This window comes from Otolemur garnettii, unplaced genomic scaffold (assembly GCF_000181295.1).
Source record: "Otolemur garnettii isolate 467f Iridium unplaced genomic scaffold, OtoGar3 scaffold00007, whole genome shotgun sequence".
Classification (NCBI taxonomy): domain Eukaryota; kingdom Metazoa; phylum Chordata; class Mammalia; order Primates; family Galagidae; genus Otolemur; species Otolemur garnettii.
Window position 1 is genome coordinate 5,513,481 of NW_003852402.1, and position 19,782 is coordinate 5,533,262.

The window sequence follows — 19,782 nt, forward strand, 5'->3', positions numbered from 1 at the left end:
ACTGTCACAACACCTGACTAGTTTCTCTATTTTTAGTAGAGACAAGATCTTGCTCTTGCTCAGACTGGTCTCAAACTCCTGAGCTCAAGCAATTGTCTTGTCTCAGCCTCCCAAAGTGCTAGGATTACAGGCATGAGCCCCTGCACCTGGCTTTAATAACCTGTTTTGAAATCATTTCAAACATTCAGAAACAGACAGAACAAAAACTCTCATATCTTCTCCATCCAGATTCCCTAACTGTGAACACTGTGAACGTTTTACGGCGTTTGCTCCCTCATGTTCTCTTGTGTGCATGTGTGTTCGTGTGCACGAGTGTGTGCATATGTGCCTGTGTATATGCACCTGTGTGTGCGCCTGGGTGCCCATGTGTGCACATGCTCATGTGTAGTCTCTCCAGTACCCTCCAACCCACAGGCACCATTACACTTGACAGTCCTTCCAACAGTGTCCCTGTGTCTTCCTGCTCCCAGTGCCAGTCCTGGTAGACAAGTTGCATCTCAGTATCGTGTCTCTTCAGATGCCTTCAGCCTGGACAGCTCCTCACCCTTCCCTGCCCTCCTGTCCTTGGCAGGTCCTTGCATCTTCTAGGCTGACCCTCAACTCTCCTGCTGGTGTTTCCTCCTGACCTGACTCAGGGCCCGCTGTCCTGGCAGGAGCCACTTACACAGCACCTGCTCTTTGGCACCCACAGAACACTGACCCAGCCCCTCACTGGCTCCTGCACGGTCATTTGCCATTTGCCCTCTGTGGCTGATTAGTATTTTCTGGGGATTCTGAGTTTGTACCAACAGCCTGATCCTCATCCAGCTCCCACCCTCCGGCACAGCAGGCACTGACAGCTCCCCCCAAATCAGCCCCCTCCATGTTGATTGCCAAGTGATATGCCCTGTTCTTGTCATTCCTGTTACTTTTATTTGTTATCATCCCCTGTAAGAGACAGCTCTCCCTCCCTGCCTTGGACGTGTTTGTCTGTCTAGGTGGCTGTGCGTTCTTATACATATGTATCTACAGCAGTGTGGACCCACATTCCTCTTTTGCTCAGTGGATTGTAATCCATTCCCAACATGTTTCAGCTCAACTCATTGTCCCCACGTTAGTCAGGGCCTGCCACCAGCCAGTGGGCACCCCATGAGGCTGGCTCCTTTCCTGACCTGTGTCAACACACTTTGGGCATCACTGTTTGCCCCCCTAAGCCCTGGAATCAACCCAGTCTTCAAGGACCCTCATTCCCCTGGGAGGATGGTGGTATGTAGACCAAAGTCTGGCATTCTTATTGCTCCTGGAGTGTCACTGCCTCTAGGCCCTCTCATTGGACAAAGCTGAGACGTATTGGTGGGTGTACACGTGCACATGCGTGCATCCGTCTCATTTCTGAAGGGTGTGCGTGTGCATGTCGTAATACAACCACAGGTTCATGTGATGCCTCCAATGCAAACCCCCAGGGTTTGTTCTAACCCCTGCCCCATGTTTGTAAGGATCTTCCCCGAGGTGAGAAACCTGCTCCTTCTCCCCTCCACTCATGGTGACACCCAGCTTCCTTCCTTACTTGTCAGTTCACTTTTTGCTCCGTGTAGCCACCCTGCTCTCTCTGGCCACAGTCTGTCTCTCTGTTATTGCCCCTGCGGTCTCCCCCTCAGCCCAGCCAACCCCTCTGCACTGCCCCATGGCCCCAGTGCCAACTTCTCCACATGGGAAGGAAAGGGGATGGGAGAACGGCAGCTTCGTTTGGGATGGACAAACTGTCTGTGGGACACCTAAGTGGAGACATCCAGGACAGGCCAGGAAGCCCTGGCCTGGGATGTGGAGCAGAGAGAGCACAGGTGTTTAGGGAAGGGCAGAGATAAATGAGCAGCCAGAGGGGTCAGGCCTCAGGCTCTTCTGGAATTGGTCTGGGGCCTCTCTGGATCCTCTAAGCTCCGGAGAACACAGGCTGTGCCATATCTGTTGAGAAGAGCCTGGGCTCAAGCACACAGGAGATGGCTGCCGGCCACCACGTCCCTCCCGCAGCAGTCTCCCAACTCTGCCTCTGCAGGAGTCTGCAGGCCTGGATCCTACTTCAGCGGCGAGCTTGGCCAGTGTGTGCCATGCGTGCCAGGCACCTACCAGGATGTGGAAGGCCAGCTCAGTTGCACACCATGCCCCAGCAGTGATGGGCTTGGCGTGGCAGGTGCCCGCAACGTGTCTGAATGTGGAGGCAAGTGTGGGCCCACCCTGGAAGGAGAGGTGGGGAGGGGGAGGGGCAGGGCTCCTCCTATCTCTGCCAAGGCTCCCCGAGCAAAGGCCTGGTGTGGCCATATGGTGTTCTACAAAGCTCTTTGCCACTTACAGAGCACATTACAGCTCCCAGAGTGTCGCCACGTCTCATAGTGCACTGTGGTTACAGAGGATCCTACTGCACTTAGCCTGCCTTTAAACCTGCGTCATGCCGTTTGGAAAGGACTTGACAGCATGCAAACACTTACAGATCAACCTAGGGTTTATAACGAGGTGCACACGTGCTTTATGGTTGGCCAAACATACCACATATTATGGATGATTCCAGCCCAGTCAAAACGCCTTGCAGAGTATACTGCCTACTTGAGCAAGAACCTTGCTCTGCACAAAGGACTTGACCATTTGCCTTATGAATAGTTTGGAAAGCCTTGTTTCAACTGTGCTGAGCGTTACTGGGTTTGCAAAGAGTTTTTCCAGTTACTGTCCAACCACCACCCCCCCACTTAGCCCCATCTGGAGGCTCAGAGTCTCCCCATAAGCCCCCATTTTTAAGGGCCCTGTAGGGAGAGACTCAGCACCCTGAAAAGTGTGGCACCTGTGAGGGTGGCTGAGTGAGTCCTTAAGGTGGTGGGAACCTCAGCCTTCTCTCAGAGACAGAAGAGATCAGTGTCTAGCCCTGAGTCCACAGGCTGCTGGCTGCTCTCTGGCCCACTGCCCGCTTCTGGACTGTGGTCTCCACCCCCTGAGGTCACTGGTAGCTTGAGGGCACAGGGTGGTCACTGGTAGGAAAATCCCTGTTTGGTTAGAAGGCAAGCATTCCAGAGTCTGGCCTGCAAGGACACTAAGCCCACCCTCCCTCAGGGCCAGAGGACCCTCTGCATTCTGACTGCCTGCTGGAATGCCACACATTCTGTATGTAGAGCTAAAACTGGCTTTCCTGGGTCTCTTCCCTTTGTTCCAGGGGTGCCCTTGGGTGCCCCAAAGACCCTCACAGGCCCTCTTCCATCTGCTCCTCCTGGCTCTGCTGATGGACACAGCTGACCATGTCAATCGGGAGCTAAACAGACCAGTTCCTCCTGCCCCATGGGGTGCCTACTTCCCTGTTCCACACAAAGTCACTCACTCTTTGACCCTCCCCATCCCTTTTTTATTTTATTTATTTATTTTTTGAAACAGAGTCTCACTAGAGTGCTGTGGCATCGTCATAGCTCACAGCAACCTCACACTCTTTGGGCACAAGTGATCTTCTTGCCCCTCTGCTGGGACTACAGGCACCTGCCACCACACCCAGCTAGTTTTTCTATTTTTAGTAGGGACAAGGTCTTGCTTTTGCTCCAGCTGGTCTCAAACTCCTGAGTTCAGGCAATCCACCTGCCTCAGCCTCCCATAGTGCTAGAATTATAGGTGTGAGCCACCACACCCTCTTGCTGTTGGGAGCAGTAAGGCCAGGCTTGGTCATGGCTACACAGCAAACCACTAGTGGCGTTGGGACTAAGGGCCAGCCTCCTGCCACCCAGGCTGCTGTGTTCTCCCCACCCCCGACCTCTGCTATCTCAGTGCCTTTCCAGGGCCAGGCAAGGGTCAACAGCAGGGCCCGGGGCCACCCAGAGCCTCAGTGGCTTGGGCCTAAGTCATGACTCTGACTTCCAGGCCAGTGCTCTCCAGGCTTCTTCTCAGCTGACGGCTTCAAGCCCTGCCAGGCCTGCCCCGTGGGCATGTACCAGCCCGAGCCTGGGCGCACCGGCTGCTTTCCCTGCGGAGGTGGGCTGCTTACCAAGCACGAGGGCGCTGCAACCTTCCAGGATTGTGAGGCCAAAGGTGAGGCTGCCTTCCACCTGCCCATCCGAGGGCCATCTGGGAATATCCCCCAAGTTCCTCTTACCTCCTCAGCACAGCAAACCTCCGTGGTCAGAGGGGGAACCTGAAGCTGTGGGGCAATGGATACAGATGACCAGCACTAGGACAGGACTGCAATTAAAAACTCCAGCTTGCCGAGTGCCAGGGAGCCCTGAGAGGCCTCTGGGAACAGGAGGCCTTGAGCAGTATTTAGAAGGAAGGTTGGGAGGGCAGGGGCAAGGTCCAGAGAGGGGCAGGCTCACCTTCACAGCTTCCTCCTCACCCACCAAACCCCAGCCCACACTCTCGGCAGGTGACACGGCCCCCCGCACCTGCCTCTCAGCAGCTATCAGTCAGTCTGTGCTGCCAGCAGAAGCCAGGAGGCCCAGCCTATGGTCCCACTGTGGGACCTGCTGCATTGCCAGGTGCTCCCCGAACGTACAGGCTGCTCTGAATTCTCCTGTTGTAAACAGAAAAGTGCTCACCTCCCAGTCCCGACCCTCTGGTCCCACCCCACAACCTCACAGAAAGACTGGCCTCCTGGCTCCACTTTGTCTCCTGACTCCTCTAGTCACACTGTCACCCCCACTGCCCCATCAAGGTGACCCATGTGGTCCCTGTGTTACTGGAGCAAGCATCACTTCCCAGCCTGTGTCTGCCATGTGCCCACTCAAAGTGCTCTCCTTGGCTTCTAGGCGGCCGACCTTGCTGGCTGTCTTCCCCCACCTGTGGTGGACCCCAAGTGGTAGGAAGCCATGGGGTGGAGAGGAGGCCTTGAACTGTATGCTGAGATGGACCTGGAGGGCATGGGAGGGCCTGGGGAGAATGTCCCCTGCCTACCTTTCCCACCAGCATTCCTCATGCCGTGTGTCCCCTCCCCGCAGTGCACTGCTCCCCTGGCCACCACTACAACACCTCCACCCACCGGTGCATCCGCTGCCCTGTCGGCACCTACCAGCCTGAGTTTGGCCAGAACCACTGCATCACCTGTCCAGGCAACACCAGCACTGACTTTGATGGCTCCACCAATGTCACACACTGCAAAAGTAGGCACTGTTCTTCCACAGTTCTTCCCACAGAAACGGGGTCTTGGGGGGACCAAGCAGGTTGGGACAGGTGAGCCCTGATCACACACTACCACTGCGGGGAGACTGTTGCCTCCCTGCTCCATTACGCCTGCTCTCGGGGAACCCTATGTCCATCTGGACCCGATGACATGGAGGGGGCAGTCCCAGCTGTCCCTGCTCTGCGGAGCGCCACAGCTGTGTCTATCATTCATCAGTCCCATCACTCACTAGACAGCGTGAGCCTCTGTCCAGGCCAGAGCCTGCTCTAGTTTCTGGTTCTGCTGGGGGAGCCGGCAGCATGCGGGGGAACTGATTAGACCTGGTAGGGAGGGGACAGGCTGACCAGGCCCAGCCATGGAGGGCCTCTGTCAGAAGAGGCAGCCCAACAAGAAGAAGCCCCCCAAGCAGGTCCTTAGCAAACCACCAGGCTGAGTGAGGGACCTGCCCTCTTATTCATGGGCAGCCCAGACACAGCCTGAAGGAAGATTAGCTCAGGGCCTGGATGGCATAGGAGGGGTGGGTGGAGGCTGGGCTAGGGACAGCACGGGAGCACCTGCCAGCCCTTCCCTGGGCCTCCCAGGCTGCTGGGGCTGCAGCCAGCCAGGCCACCCTTCCAGCAGAGCCTGAGCAGGCTCTCGGGCCATTGTGCCTCCAGACCAGCACTGCGGTGGTGAGCTTGGTGACTACACAGGCTACATCGAGTCCCCCAACTACCCTGGAGACTACCCGGCCAATGCTGAGTGCGTGTGGCACATCGCGCCCCCGCCCAAGCGCAGGATCCTCATAGTGGTCCCCGAAATCTTCTTGCCCATCGAGGATGAGTGCGGTGATGTCCTGGTCATGAGGAAGAGCGGTATGTGTGGAACAGGGGCCCAGAGGCAGCCTCAGCCACATGCACATGGCCCTCACCATCTTGGTACAGTTGGGGTCACTGCCCCACAGGGCTCAGAGAGAACCGAGGTGAAACCCCCTGTGTCTGACTGAGAGTGGCCCTGCAGAGCACGGTAGAGAAGTCTAGGAAGCTGAGGGTGTGCCCTGAGCATGCTGCAGGACCTGGGCAGGTGTGGGCTCCACTCTGGCCACAAGCCAGCCTCTCGTCCCTGCTGTGAAAGGGCAAGTGTCCCCTCAAGGAAAGTGTCCCCTTCCTGCCACCAGTTCCACTGGCCCCAGCACCCTCCCCTCCACGGTCCAGCCACAGCTGGGCTCAAGGGATGTCAGCATCTTCTATCTTGGAGTCACCTCAGGAAGACCCCCTAGGGAGCAGCAAGGAGATGGGCACCCCAGGCCTGCAGGAAGAGGGGCTTCCTAAGTCTAAGCCTCTGGCCCTACAGTCCCTGCTGGCTCATCTCTCATGCCCTCCTTGAGCCTTCACTCCAGCCCTGGCTGTGGGCTGAGTACAGGCAGGAGCCTTGTTACAGAGGAGCAGAGATCTCTCCTCTGGAGAGAGACAGAGACCAACTGATGGGAGGGTCAGTCATATGGGATTCAGCTGAGCAGAGCAGGAGCCTGGCAGGGTGGGGAGGGAGCAGTCAGGGAGGCTTCCTGGAGGAGGCACAGGCATGGGTCTCAGAAGGATAAACAGGAACCAGGGTGAGGGGAGGGAAGGGCACCTGAGACGGAGGAGAAAGGCAGGAAGACTGGAAACCCAGTGGTTTGGGGGACCAGGGTCATCACAGGGGCTGGTGCGCTGCCTGGGCGGGGCCGCTGGCCTGCAGCAGAAGGGCGGGGTCAGAGAGGAGCTGCCATCTGCAGCAGCTGAGCAGCGTGTGTCCCCTGCAGCCTCGCCCACGTCCATTACCACCTACGAGACCTGCCAGACTTACGAGAGGCCCATCGCTTTCACCTCCCGCTCCCGGAAGCTCTGGATCCAGTTCAAGTCCAATGAAGGCAACAGTGGCAAAGGGTTCCAAGTGCCCTATGTCACCTACGATGGTAAGGCACAACCATCTCATCACAGTCCAGGCCCAGGCTGGGCCCCAGGATGCAGAGAGGGTCACACACACCCTCCCTCAGGGCATTCTGGCCTGGCAGGGGTACAAAAACAATACTCTTAGGTGGCGCCTGTGGCTCAGTGAGTAGGGTGCCAGCCCCATATACCAAGGGTGGCGTGTTCGAACCCGCCTTGGCCAAACTGCAACAAAAAAATATCCGGGCATTGTGGCAGGCACCTGTAGTCCCAGCTACTAGGGAGGTTGAGGCAAGAGAATCACCTAAGCCCAAGAGCTGGAGGTTGCTGTGAGCTGTGAAGCCACAGCACTCTACCAAGGGTGACAAAGTGAGACTCCTCTAAAAAAAAGAAAGAAAGAAAGAAAAAAGAAAAGAAACAGAATACTCTGGGGAGCTGGATGCAGATAGGCCCGAAAGTGGTACCAGCTGGCAGATAAGGGCGTGGTTAGTGGTATCTGCAGGCTTCAGTATTGTGAAGGCAGGGTTGTGAGGGTTAAATAGGAGTTCCCTAGGATGACAGTACAGGTGGAGGGAAACTCAGGTTCAAGTACACAGAGGTAGAGCTGCGTGTCACCACACCTGAAGCCCCAGGCGGGCCAGAGGAGGGCAACAGCTGGAGGTGAAGGGGCAGCAGCTGGGCCTCACAGCCCTGGCCCTCCTCTCTCCCCCGCCTACCACTCCCCAGAGGACTACCAGCAGCTGATAGAGGACATCGTGCGTGACGGGCGGCTGTACGCCTCAGAGAATCACCAGGAGATCTTGAAAGTGAGTTTATTAGGAGGGAACCCTCATAATCCTGGGATAGTGGCCTGTGATGAGCCAGGGTCAGCCCTGCCCCTTGGCCACCTGGAGAAGAAAGGGAGGGAAGGAGGGTGGTGATGGCACAGGAGAAGGAGGCCTAGGGGTCACAGGGCCCTGGGGACAAGGACTGTCCCTCCAGACTAGGAGACCTACAAGAAGTTGCCTGGTGCAGATGTGGAGACCTAGACCCGTTGACATGCCCTTGGGCAGGTTCCTTGCCAGTTCTCAGCCTCAGTTTCCTTGTCTAGGAAATGAGGTGGTTTGACAGGAGGTGTCTTAGTGAGAGCCACCCCTACCCTGGGACTGGGCTTCTCCCCTCTGCCTGATGGTGGCATTAAGAAGCAGAGCCCCCTAGTCGTAGAAGGGAGGCTGTAACTGTCACATAGCAAGCACTGGCCAGAAGCTCAGGCCTAGAAGCTCAGGGTGATGCAGAGGACCGACAGGGCCTGGCCCACCCTGCTTCAGCTGCCACAGTATCTGGAATGGGGACGGTTTGCAGAGTTCGGGGAAGATCCACCAACATCCCCCAGCCTGGGCAGCCAGCAGCTTGTCAGGCTGTGGTTTGCCCCCGGCTGCCACACTCAGGTTGTCAGGCAGCTCGTCAGGCTGTGCTTTGCCCCCGGCTGCCACACTCGGGTTGTCAGGCAGCTCCTCAGGCTGTGATTTGCCCCTGGCTGCCACACTCAGGTTATCAGGCAGCTCGTCAGGCTGTGGTTTGCCCCCGGCTGCCCACACTCGGGTTGTCAGGCAGCTCCTCAGGCTGTGATTTGCCCCCGGCTGCCACACTCGGGTTGTCAGGCAGCTCGTCAGGCTGTGGTTTGCCCCTGGCTGCCACACTCAGGTTATCAGGCAGCTCGTCAGGCTGTGGTTTGCCCCCGGCTGCCACACTCAGGTTCCTGTTTTCTCCAGAGTCACCCTGGCTTTCCTGAAGCCAGGCTTCTTCTCGCCCTTCCTGCCACCCGCCCAGCCCTCGGCTCTGCCCCAGCTGCCCTGCAGCTCACTTCTCTCCTGAACTTGAAGTGTCCCACTGCTACTCTTGGGACACAAACCGTGGCCAGCAAGGCCCCTGCCTCTGCAATGGCTCCCAATGCTTCATACTCACCTCACTCTTGCTCTCCAAGAGCTTCTCTGGAACATTCTTCTCCACCTCTACTCTCAGTGAATGCCCACCCATCCTTCCCTGCTCAGCTCAGCTCTGGGCAGCCTGCCCAGACCTCCCTGACTAGGGTTCAAATGTGGCACAGACTCGCAGAGTTCCCCGTGTCCCTCCTCGGCACCCCGCACACTGCACCTAAGGTCTGATCTGTGATTATGGGGTCCCCCCCATGGGAAGTACGCCTCAGAGAATGGGAAAGAGCTGTGCGGGCTCTGGGTCAGCATTCCATCACTAGCAGCCAGCACTGGGCATAGACCCAGCACCAGGAATGAGCTTCTCAAGGGCATGGATGCGTGTGTGTGTGTGTGTGTGTGTGTGAGAGAGAGAGAGAGAGACTGTGAGTGTGGTGTGTGTGAGCATGTGGGAGGTGTAGGGGTTGAGTGTGTTGTAAGTATGACTGTTGTGAGTAGGTGAGTGTATGAGTGAGGTGTGATGTGATGTGTGAGTGTGTATGGGGCAAGTGGGGGAGTGGATGTGAGTGTAGTGTAAGTGTGTGTGGCGAGCGGGGGAGTGGATGTGAATGTGGTGTGATGTGTGAGTGTGCGAGTGGCAAGTAAGGGAGTGGATGTGAAAGCGAGGGAAACTGAGTTTGCGCCAGGACAGGTCAAACCGGAAGATAGCAAATGCAGCCAAAGTCACTGAGACAATGAACCTTGCGGCCCCAGGAGGTGGTCACTTCAGCCACTCCCACCCTCCTGGGCAAGCTCTGAGGACTCTGCCAGGTGCCAGGCTCAGTGGGCCTCCCAGCCAAACACTTGACCAGGCCTCACGTTCACCCAGTCTCTGGTCCAGGGTGCCACTTCGGAGGACTCGGGCTTGGAGAGGGAGCCTGGCTGGTGAGTGGCAGCACCTGCCGAGGGCTGTGTCTGTTTCTCCAAAGGCCACTCAGTGAGGACAGCCTGTGTTTGCTGCTCAGAGCCTCACAGCAAACCTGTTCTCGCTGTGGACCAGGCTCTTTGCTCACATCAGGCATTTAACCTTCATCCAGCCCTAGGGGAAGGCACCATTATCCTCTGGGGGAGGGGGAAGTTCAGAGCTGCAGCATGATTTCCCAAGGTCAAGGAGCTAGTGGGCAGGTGTCGGAGCAACCGTTTTAACCTGGTGTGGCCTGTGCTCTGGCCTCAGCACTGTGCAGTTTTCAGCGTTGAGTGTGCTTTGCGCAGGATCCTTTTTACATGAAATCCTACTGGAATCCAAGGAGTTACAACTCACAAACTCTACAATCCACTTACACTATTAAAACTAAAAGACCGTTGTGGCAGAAGGTCTGTGGGGTCCTCAACTCACCAGCCAGCCTCACCTCTCCCCCGGCCCCACCCCGGCACACACCCCACTAGCCCCTTCAGGCCTCCCCGCACTCAGGAGTGTGCCCTACCGTGTCTTGTAGGACAAGAAGCTGATCAAGGCCCTCTTCGATGTGCTGGCCCATCCCCAAAACTACTTCAAGTACACAGCCCAGGAGTCCAAGGAGATGTTCCCAAGGTCCTTCATCAAACTGCTACGCTCCAAAGTGTCCCGATTCCTGCGACCCTACAAATAATGCTCCAGAGCTCCCCTGCTTAGGGGTGGCCGGGTCTCCCGAGGGAGAGGAGAGAGTTCCTTCCCTCCACAGCAGAAGCTGCAAGGCGGCTGCACGGGCCTCCACGTACGCTGTGGAGGAAATCCATGATTGTGCCCTTCAGGGAAGCCGAGCGCCAGTGAGGGCTGAGACCCAGCTCGGGCGCCCCTTCGATCTGCTGCCCCTGTGGGAAAACACTGCTTCACAGGCCCTCCCTCCCCACCCCTACCTCTTTACTTCCCAGGACACAGAGAGTATCTCTCCTGAGCTGGCTGTAGCAGGACACTGCCCAGGCCAGGATGCCCCGTGCCCAGCAGGCAGGGGCAGGGCTGCACGTGCCCTCCACCTGGTGTTTCAGGAGAGAGGGAGGCGTGGCCAACACTTTCCCATGGAATCTCTGGGAGGCTTAGCCATGGAAATCGAGATGGGAAGCCGGGCATGGAAGGAGAGGTGTGCGAAGGCGCCATCTGGGGAGTGAATGAGCCTGTGACAGTGAAGCCCAGATGCCCATGGGGCTTCCGCACCTCAGTGACTCCTCCAGCCACAAGTGGGGACACCGTGGTGCCTTGTTGGGCTCTAAGGATTCTGTGATGGAACAGAACAGAGCTGCTAGGGGAAGAAACTGTAGGTTTGTGCTTGCCCTTCATAGAACATCTAAGTAAGTACTATATATATATACACACATATATATATATATAAAGTATATATATACTTCTATCTGTGGGTACTTTTGGAAAATGCTCTTTAGTAATTGTAGATATTAATTGTGAACCCATTTCTCACACAAACACCTGGGAGTCCCAGCCATTGTTGGCCTCCCTGAGAGATTAAACTGCTTCTCCAAGCACCTGAACTGCATTCACATGAGGCCCGAAGCCCGCAGGACTGGTGGGGACACAGCTTTCCTTGGACACAGTTCTGAATACTTCTGAATGTGAATTCTGAGAACCGGACTCGGCCACCTTGCTGGAGTGTTGGCCCCATTCCAGTCCTCTCGAAAGCAACATCACCGCCCTTGGATGGGATGCAGGAAGGCAGCTTCCCCTTGGACCCATTCCCAGGAGATGTAGGCACCCAGCAGTAAACGGGGAAGGGGCCTCTGTTCTGTCCATATGGTCAGGAGACCGTTACCACCTCGGGATCCATCCTGTGCTCTGGTGTCACCAAGAAGCAAAGCCTTTCCACAGGAGCTCAGGCTGTGCAACCATGAGGGGCCTCAGCGGGTGGCCGCCCAGTGAGGAAAACCTCGGCCCAGGGAAAGCAGGTGGCCACTTCTAAGACAGAGGCAGGGGAGGTTATCAGGTGTCCTGGCTCCTGGAGCAATCTCCTTTCTGTTAACCTATGCTGCCTCCTCTAAGTCTCTTTAAAAAGGAGAAGTTGCAGGGCACAGTGGCTCAAACCTGTAAATCCCAGAATTTGAGAAAGCTGAGGCAGGAAGATCACTTGAGGTCAGAAATTCAAGACCAGCCTAGGCAACATAGCAAGGCCTTGCCTTTACAAAAAATAGAAAAATTAGCTGAGTGTGGTGGTGCACACTGGTAGTTCCAGCTACCTGGGAGGCTGAGGCAAGAAGATCACTTTAGCCCAAGAGTTGGAAGCTGTAGTGAGCTATGATCACACCACTGTACTCCAACAGAACAAGACCTTGTCTCAATAAATAAATAAAAAACTAAATAAAATGAAAAGAGAAGTCTGGGTGCGACCACATTGCACTGTATCCCACCCAGACAGGAAGCTAGTGCCTGGAATAGATTGCTGAGGCCCTGAGGTCCGGAGGGCTCGCCTGTTCCTCAGTCTGCTTGCCTCCAGAATAAGAATTGCTCTATATTTGGGGGGTTAACAAAAATTGAAAATTTCAGGGATGGTGGGAGAATCGTAAAATGAACGCAAGTCACCGACCTGAATTGCCTCTAGGTGTCCTCCTGGCCATCCCAGGACCAGTCTGACCGATGAGAGGTGAGTGCAGTTTGAGAGACCGTGCAGGTGGCGGGTAGGAGAGTGAGGTTGCTGGAGATTCAGGGCTTGGTGATGAGGCAGGCAGGTCATGACACATTCTCCCACCCAGAAAGGGCTTGGAACTCAGGCATCACTCACTCCCTTTAGGTGTGAGTCCTCAGCTGGTCACTGCTGCCCTCACCTGCCTTCTCCACTAAAGTCCTACTCAAGTTGGAAGAGGGGGTGAAGTAGAGCACCCACTTAGTGGATAGGTCCGCATCCACTGCCAAGCCCTGCCAGGGGCCACTTTGTCCCTCTCCTGGTCGGTCACAGCCCATGCAGGCCAGCTTCCCTCCCTGTGTGAAACTATTGGTCATGCCCAGAAATTAGAGACAAACTTCTCCAGGATGAGCCCAAAGCAATCACTACCAGGAGGAGACCGTGAGGAGGGTTGCTTCTGTCTTAGGGTCCCCCAGAGAAACAAAACCAATGGGATAGAGACAGTGATATGGGAGATTTATTATGAGATTTGGCTCACAGAATCCTGGAAGCCAAACTGGGTATTCTGCATCTGCAGCCTGCAAGCTGGAGGCCCAGGAAAACTTGGGCTGTAACGCAATCTGAGTCTGAGAAGCTGGGGGGCTACTCGAAGGAGTCCCAGCATCCAAAGTTCTGAGGACCAGGAGCACTGAGGTCCAAAGGCAGGAGAAGATGGAAGTCCTGGCTCCAAAAGACAGGGCATTCTCCCTTTCTCCACCTTTTGTTGTATCTGGGCCCTCATCAGATTGGAGGACGCCTGCACACCGTAGTGAGGGCCGATCTTTTTTACTCAGTCTACTGATTCAAATGTCAGTCTCTTGTGGAAATGCCTTAACAGACATACCCATAAACAATGTTTCACTGGCTACCTGGGTATCCCTTAATCCAGCTAAGCCAATCTATGAAATTAGCTACTGTGCCAAGCATGGCAGCTTGCACTGTAATTCCAGTGCTTTGGAAGGCGGAGGGAGAGGGATCTCGAGCCCAGAATTTCAAGACCAGCCTGGGCAACTTAGTAAGATTCCAAAAAGAAATTGACTGTCACACTTAAGGTTTGGGGTTTTTTTTATTTCTTTTAAAAACCAAAGACATCCTGAAAGAGCTCTTAACTTCTCTTAAAATCTCAGCAAATCCTGAGTGTTTTCTGGCAGTCGGTGTCCACATACTCAGATCCACTGCACTCTCCTCTCATATTCCAGGACCTCTCAGACTCCATGGTCAGACTATGCCCAGCATCCTGAAACACAGGCCTCTCATCTTCCTCTTGTTCTAGAGCCCATCTGCAGCTCTCACCCCACGCAAGAGGTGCCAGCAGCTGGCACAATCAGCTGCTGGCACAATCCCCCAGGCCTCCCAGTAAAACTACCACCCACACCCTCTGGGCCACATGAAGTCCAAAGTGGAGTCTGCCCTGAGTCTCCACATTAGTCCTGGACTGGAGAACTTTAGGGGTCCCACCTGTTAAACCCAGAGGTGACCCTGCTCCTCAGGGCCTGGGGCCCTCCCTGGACAGCAAAGCATGTTTCTCCAAATTTGCACGTTGAAGACAGCTGTAGTGTGACTGACATGAGGTGGCCATCCCACTTGGTTCAGGTGGAGGTATAGAGAAAGGGAAGGGGCAAGGCCTGGGCCCAGGCAGGGTGGGTCCACATGATGAGGCCCAAAGAAGGATGGAGGCTGAGGCTGGAGAATGCAGGAGCCTCCCATGCTGAGGGAGAGGCCAGAGGTAGAGGAGCAGGACCAGAAGCCAGCCAGGCCGCTCCTGGCCTACGGCCCCAGCAACCCCACTGCACTCTTTGCTCCCAAGGAAAGGAGCAAAGGAACAAGCTTCGGAAACACAAGTTTTGCCATTTGGTCAGGACTAAAAGAGGGTGCCAAGCCCAGGCTCCTGTACACTGGGTCCAGTTCCTGGTGGAGCATCACACCCTGGGGTGACGCAAGCTCATCTGTGAGGACAGTTGTGGAAAAGCCAGGTGCCCCTGCACATTTCCCAGGTGGGACCCAGCAGTGGGGGAGCCACAGTGGCAGGGCCTTGGGAAGCCTTTGGAGCCCACCTTCTTGGCGCCCTACCCCCCACACTCTGTGTCTCTGCCTCCAAGTCAGCAGCTGCCTGGGTCCTCAGTGCATGAGGTGAGCCTCTGTTGCTCCCCAGAATTAGGCTTCATAGTTCCTGGTTTCTCTCTTATCTGCTGTGCCCCTGCCCTGCTGTGCTGCCTTCCTCCTCCCTCTCAGGCTCCTTATCCAGCCTCTCAAGCAGCAGTGAGCCTGTGTGGCCTATCCCTGTGCCCCTCACCCCTGCACAGGCCACACTAGCCAGTAGGGTGGCCAGTTTCTCAAATTCTGCCTTCCCAGGGGACAGACGTCTCGGCTCTTCCCCCACCTCTGGAGTGAACCAGGCTTCAGGGCCCAAGTTGGAGCACTCGGGTGGCTTTCTCTCCTGCCACCATAGGTCTGGGATGCACAGATAAAGTAGAACTGAAATACAGGCCCAAAAGTCCCAGCTAGGACAGCCCTGGTGGCAGAGAGTGCAGGGCCGGACTTAGGAAGAGTGGAGGGAGGACAGCGCAAGGAGGCGCTGGGGCCCTGGTGACTTTGGTGACTTCCTGGCTCCTGAACAAATCCTGAAAACTCACTTGAAGGAAGGATGGGACTTCCTCTCCTCTCTCTAGCAAGGGGATAGGGCAGGTGCCCAGCCCTCCTGCAAGGCCCTCCTGCTGCTCTCCACCCTGGAGACACAGGTTAGAGAAGAGCACAGGGTGGCAGAAAGCAGAGGAACAGAGAGGAAGCTGACGGGTGCCAAGCGTCAAGGCAGAGTCTTGTAGATCTGCAGGGAACTTCTGATTCTGCTGAGATCAGAACCTTAAACTCTCTGCACAGACCTGGTTCATGATGCTCTGAGAGTGGGATGCCAGAGAGCTGCCCTGTTGAGGTCACGTAGATCTGCAGGGGAATTTCTGATTCTGCTGAGATCAGAACCTTAAACTCTGTGCAGACCTGGTTCACGACGATGCTCCGGGATGCCAGAGAGCTGCCCTGTTGTGCCTGCAGGTGCTGTGCTGTCCAGGCACATGGCAAGAACCCTTCCTCCACAAGTAACAGATATCAACATAACCACATCTGCCTTTTAGTTGCTTCAGATATTCACAGTTTTGTTTTCTCCATCATGTTCCCCCATATGCGTGTAGTGAAACATTGTGAAAATCACTTTAATAATAAACAAGAAATGAGTCTAAACACTGCTCTTTTATTCATCAGAGGTCATGACTAGGGAGAAATGTAGCCAGAATCCAGAAGAGGAATAAAAGAAATTAAGAGATGTCCTGACATTACTGAGGGCTGAAAGGAGCTACCATAACCTTCTGGGAAGCAAAGAGTGGGGTTGAGATCTGCGTGTGCAGAGGTGGAGGGACCCCTGAACTTAAGGAGCACACATGTTCCCAAATGAACTGCCAGAAAGGAAAAGGTCCATGTCTCGGATCTTGTTTCTTCTCTTAACTAATATTATGAAATGAGTGATGTTCTTTTACAGCAGGGATTTGATCTAGAAGTCCTGCTCACAGTGAATCTCATGGAATCTGGGACTTCTCGAAATTAAATGGAAAATGCTATGTGTGTATGCGCACACACACAGGTACACATTTTTCTGGGAATATGGCCATAGCTTTCATCAGATTCTAAAAGAAATCTAGAACCCCAGAAAGGCTAAAACAACTACTCTCCTCAATAATGAGCCCTCCTTTACAGGCCATGCCTGTACTTAAAAAATAAAATATAAATAAATAAAATAATGAGCCCTCCAGGCTCAGCACCCATAGCTCAGGGTTAGGGCCCTGGCCACATACACCAGGGCTGGCGGGTTCAAACCCAGCCTGGGCCTGTTAAACAACAATGACAACTACAACAAAAAAAGTAGCTAGGCATTGTGGCAGGCACCTGTAGTCCCAGCTACTTGGGAGGCTGAGGCAAGAGAACCGCTTAAGCCCAAGAGTTTGAGGTTGCTATGAGCTGTGACACTACAGCACTCTACCAAGGGCAACATAGTTAAGACTCTGTCTCAAAATAAATAAATAAATAAATAAAGAGCCCTCCAGGCAGCAAACACTCAAAAAGAAACAATTTTTACAAAATATAATACGAAATATTTTTCCAAATAAATGACAGGGTGAATACCAGGGCACTTCTTGGTTTAACATGGTGACTTACAAGTCTAAGGAAAGTCAGGCACAGAGGCTCACACCTGTAATCCCAGCACCTCATGAGCCATGGCAGGAGGTACACTTGAGGCCAGGAGCTCAAAATCAGCCAAACAACATATTGAGATCCTGTCTCTACAAAAACACAAAAATTAGCCGGGCATGGGGGCACATGCCTGTAGTCCAAGCTATTGGAAAGGCTGAGGCAGGAGGATCACTTGATCCCAGGAATTTAAGGTTGCAGTGAGCTATGATAATGCCACTGCAATATACCCTGGCAACAGAGTGAAGCTTCTGCATGTGTACCCAAAAGAACTGAAATCAGGGACTTGGACAGATACTTGTTTTTGTTTTTTGTTGTTGTTGTTGAGACAGAGTCTCACTTTGTCACCCTGGTTAGAGGCAGGTGATGTCATAGCTAACAGCAACCTCAAACCCCTGGGCTCAAGCAATTCTCTTTCCTCAGCCTCCCAAGTAGCTAGAACTACAGGCACTTGGCACAATACCCAGCTATTTTTAAAGATGGGCAATCACTTGCTCAGGCTGGTCTCAAACTCGTAAGCTCAGGCAGTCCACCTGCCTCAGCCTCCCAGAGAGCTAGGATTATAGACAGATATTTGTATGCCCATGTTCACAGCACCATTATTCACAATAGCCAAAGGGTGGAAACAACTCAAATATCTATGGACAGATAAATGGATAAACAAAATGTGATCTAGCCACACAATGGAATACTATTAAGCTTTTAAAAAGAAGGAAATTCTGGGCAGTGCCGTGGCTCAGTGAGTAGGGCACTGGCCCCATATACGGAGGGTGGTGGGTTCAAACTCCGCCCCAGCCAAACTGCAACAAAAAAAATAACCAGGCGTTGTGGCGGGTGCCTATAGTCCCAGCTACTTGGGAGGCTGAAGCAAGAGAATCACCTGAGCCCAGGAGCTGGAGGTTGCTGTGAGCTGTGACGCCACAGTGCTCTACTGAAGGCAATAAATGAGACTCTCGTCTCTTAAAAAAAAAACCCCAAGGCTCGGCGCCTATAGCTCAACCGGCTAAGGCGCCAGCCACGTACACCTAAGGTGGCAGGTTCGAATCCCCAGCCCGGACCCGCCAAACAACAATGACGGCTGCAACCAAAAAATAGCCGGGCGTTATGGCAGGCGCCTGTGGTCCCAGCTACTTGGGAGGCGGAGGCAGGTGACTCGCTTGAGCCCAGGAGTTGGAGGTTGCTGTGAGCTGTAATGCCATGGCACTCTGCCCAGGGGGACAGCTTGAGGCTCTGTCTCAAAAAAAAAAAAAAAAAACACCCAGACAAGTACCCCCCTTAAAAAAAAAAAAAAAAAAAAAGGAAATTCTGACAACATGGCACATAGATAAACCTGGGTGACCTTATGCTAGGTAAAATAAGCCAGACACAAAAGGACAAGTTCTATATGATTCCACTTCAATATCTACAGCAAATTCACGAGACAAAAGTAGAATGGTGGTGGCTAAGGGCTGGGGGGAAGAGAATGAGGAGCTGGTGTCTAATCAGTTTCGGTTTAAGAGGTGAAACAGTTCCGGAGATGATAGTGATGGCAGTACAGCAATGTGAATGTACTGGGGTTTTGTTTTTGGTGTGTGTGTGTGTGTGTGTGTGTGTGTGCAGTTTTTGGCCAGGGCTGGGTTTGAACGCACCACCTCTGGCATATGGAGCTGGCACCCTACTCCTTTGAGTTACAGGTGCCACCCTTTTTTTTTTTTTTTGAGATGGAGTTTTATTATGTCGCCCTCGGTAGAGTTCCATGGCGTCACAGCTTAGGGCAACCTCAAACTTGTGGGCTTAAGCGATTCTCCTGTTCTCTTGCCTTAGCCTCCCAGGTAGCTGGGACTACAGACGCCACCATAAGGCCCGGCTATTTTTTGTTTGTAGTTGTCATTTTGTTTGGCAGGCCCAGCTTGGATTCGAACACACCAGCTCCAGTGTATGTGGCTGGTGCCCTACTCACTGAACTACAGATGCTGAGCCAACACACTGGACATTTCTACCAAATTTCTACTAAAACATGAAGATAGGATCAAAAGGTTCAGCCTCTTTGGAACGGACAATGAGCTGGCCTAGCTCGCAAACATGAGAGTAGTACAGGGTCCTTGTGGCTGATCTATTCCCCAGATCCCAAACTCAAGATGAATTCCGGAGGCCCTGGAGAGCACGGGGCCTGCATCCAGCTTGCTCTGGCCTTGTGGTATGAGAGTCAGGAGATGTGGCCCCTGGTCGGTCTAGGACTGACCTGTTACACATTACGGTGTTTCTGGACTTTCTGTCTCTAAACTCCGTAAGAGAACTTGCTAATCAGATTCAGGCATTTTAGCAAATAAAGTGCAGATGCCATCTGCCTTTTCATTTTAAGATTAAAAGATTATATATTTTGTAACGCATTTGGACCAATGAAAATCACATTTTAAAGCAGTTCTTAAGTTTCTGGTGGGAGGAGAGTATGAATAATATGCCAACATATCTGAAAATTTAGACTTAATGGACAAATCCCTAGAAAACATAAGAAGAAATAGAAAGTCAGAATAACTGACATAGGCAGTCCTTGTCTTATGATGGTTCAATGTACAATTTTTCAACCTTACAATGGCGTGAAAGTGATGTGCACTCTGCAGAAACTTGTATGTTGTGGCCGGGCGCAGTGGCTCACACCTGTAACTCTAGCACTCTGGGAGACTGAGGCAGGCAGATCACCTGAGCTCAGGAATTGAGCCTAAATAAGAGTGAGATCGGCTCGGCACCTGTAGCTCAACCGGCTAAGGCGCCAGCCACGTACACCTAAGGTGGCAGGTTCGAATCCCCAGCGCCGACCCACCAAACAACAATGGCTGCAACCAAGAAAGGCTCGGCGCCTGTGGCTCAAGCGGCTAAGGTGCCAGCCACATACACCTAAGGTGGCAGGTTCGAATCCAGCCTGGCCCGCCAAACAACAATGATGGCTGCAACCAAAAAATGGCCGTGCATTGTGGCGGGCACCTGTAGTCCCAGCTACTTGGGAGGCTGAGGCA

General features: G+C 53.9%; 1 protein-coding gene across 2 annotated transcripts in view; it reads left to right on the forward strand.

Moving 5' to 3' along the window:
- The window catches only part of SCUBE1 (signal peptide, CUB domain and EGF like domain containing 1), a 114,555-nt gene extending 103,994 nt beyond the window's left edge, over positions 1-10,561 (forward strand). For both annotated transcript variants that reach the window (XM_023509363.1, XM_003783128.3), the window contains 7 exons: positions 2,033-2,194; positions 3,865-4,032; positions 4,935-5,096; positions 5,773-5,970; positions 6,897-7,049; positions 7,750-7,829; positions 10,409-10,561. In XM_023509363.1, coding sequence (XP_023365131.1) covers positions 2,033-2,194; positions 3,865-4,032; positions 4,935-5,096; positions 5,773-5,970; positions 6,897-7,049; positions 7,750-7,829; positions 10,409-10,561 — 1,076 coding nt within the window. The remainder of the gene's footprint in view (positions 1-2,032; positions 2,195-3,864; positions 4,033-4,934; positions 5,097-5,772; positions 5,971-6,896; positions 7,050-7,749; positions 7,830-10,408) is intronic.
- The last annotated feature ends 9,221 nt before the right edge of the window (positions 10,562-19,782 follow it).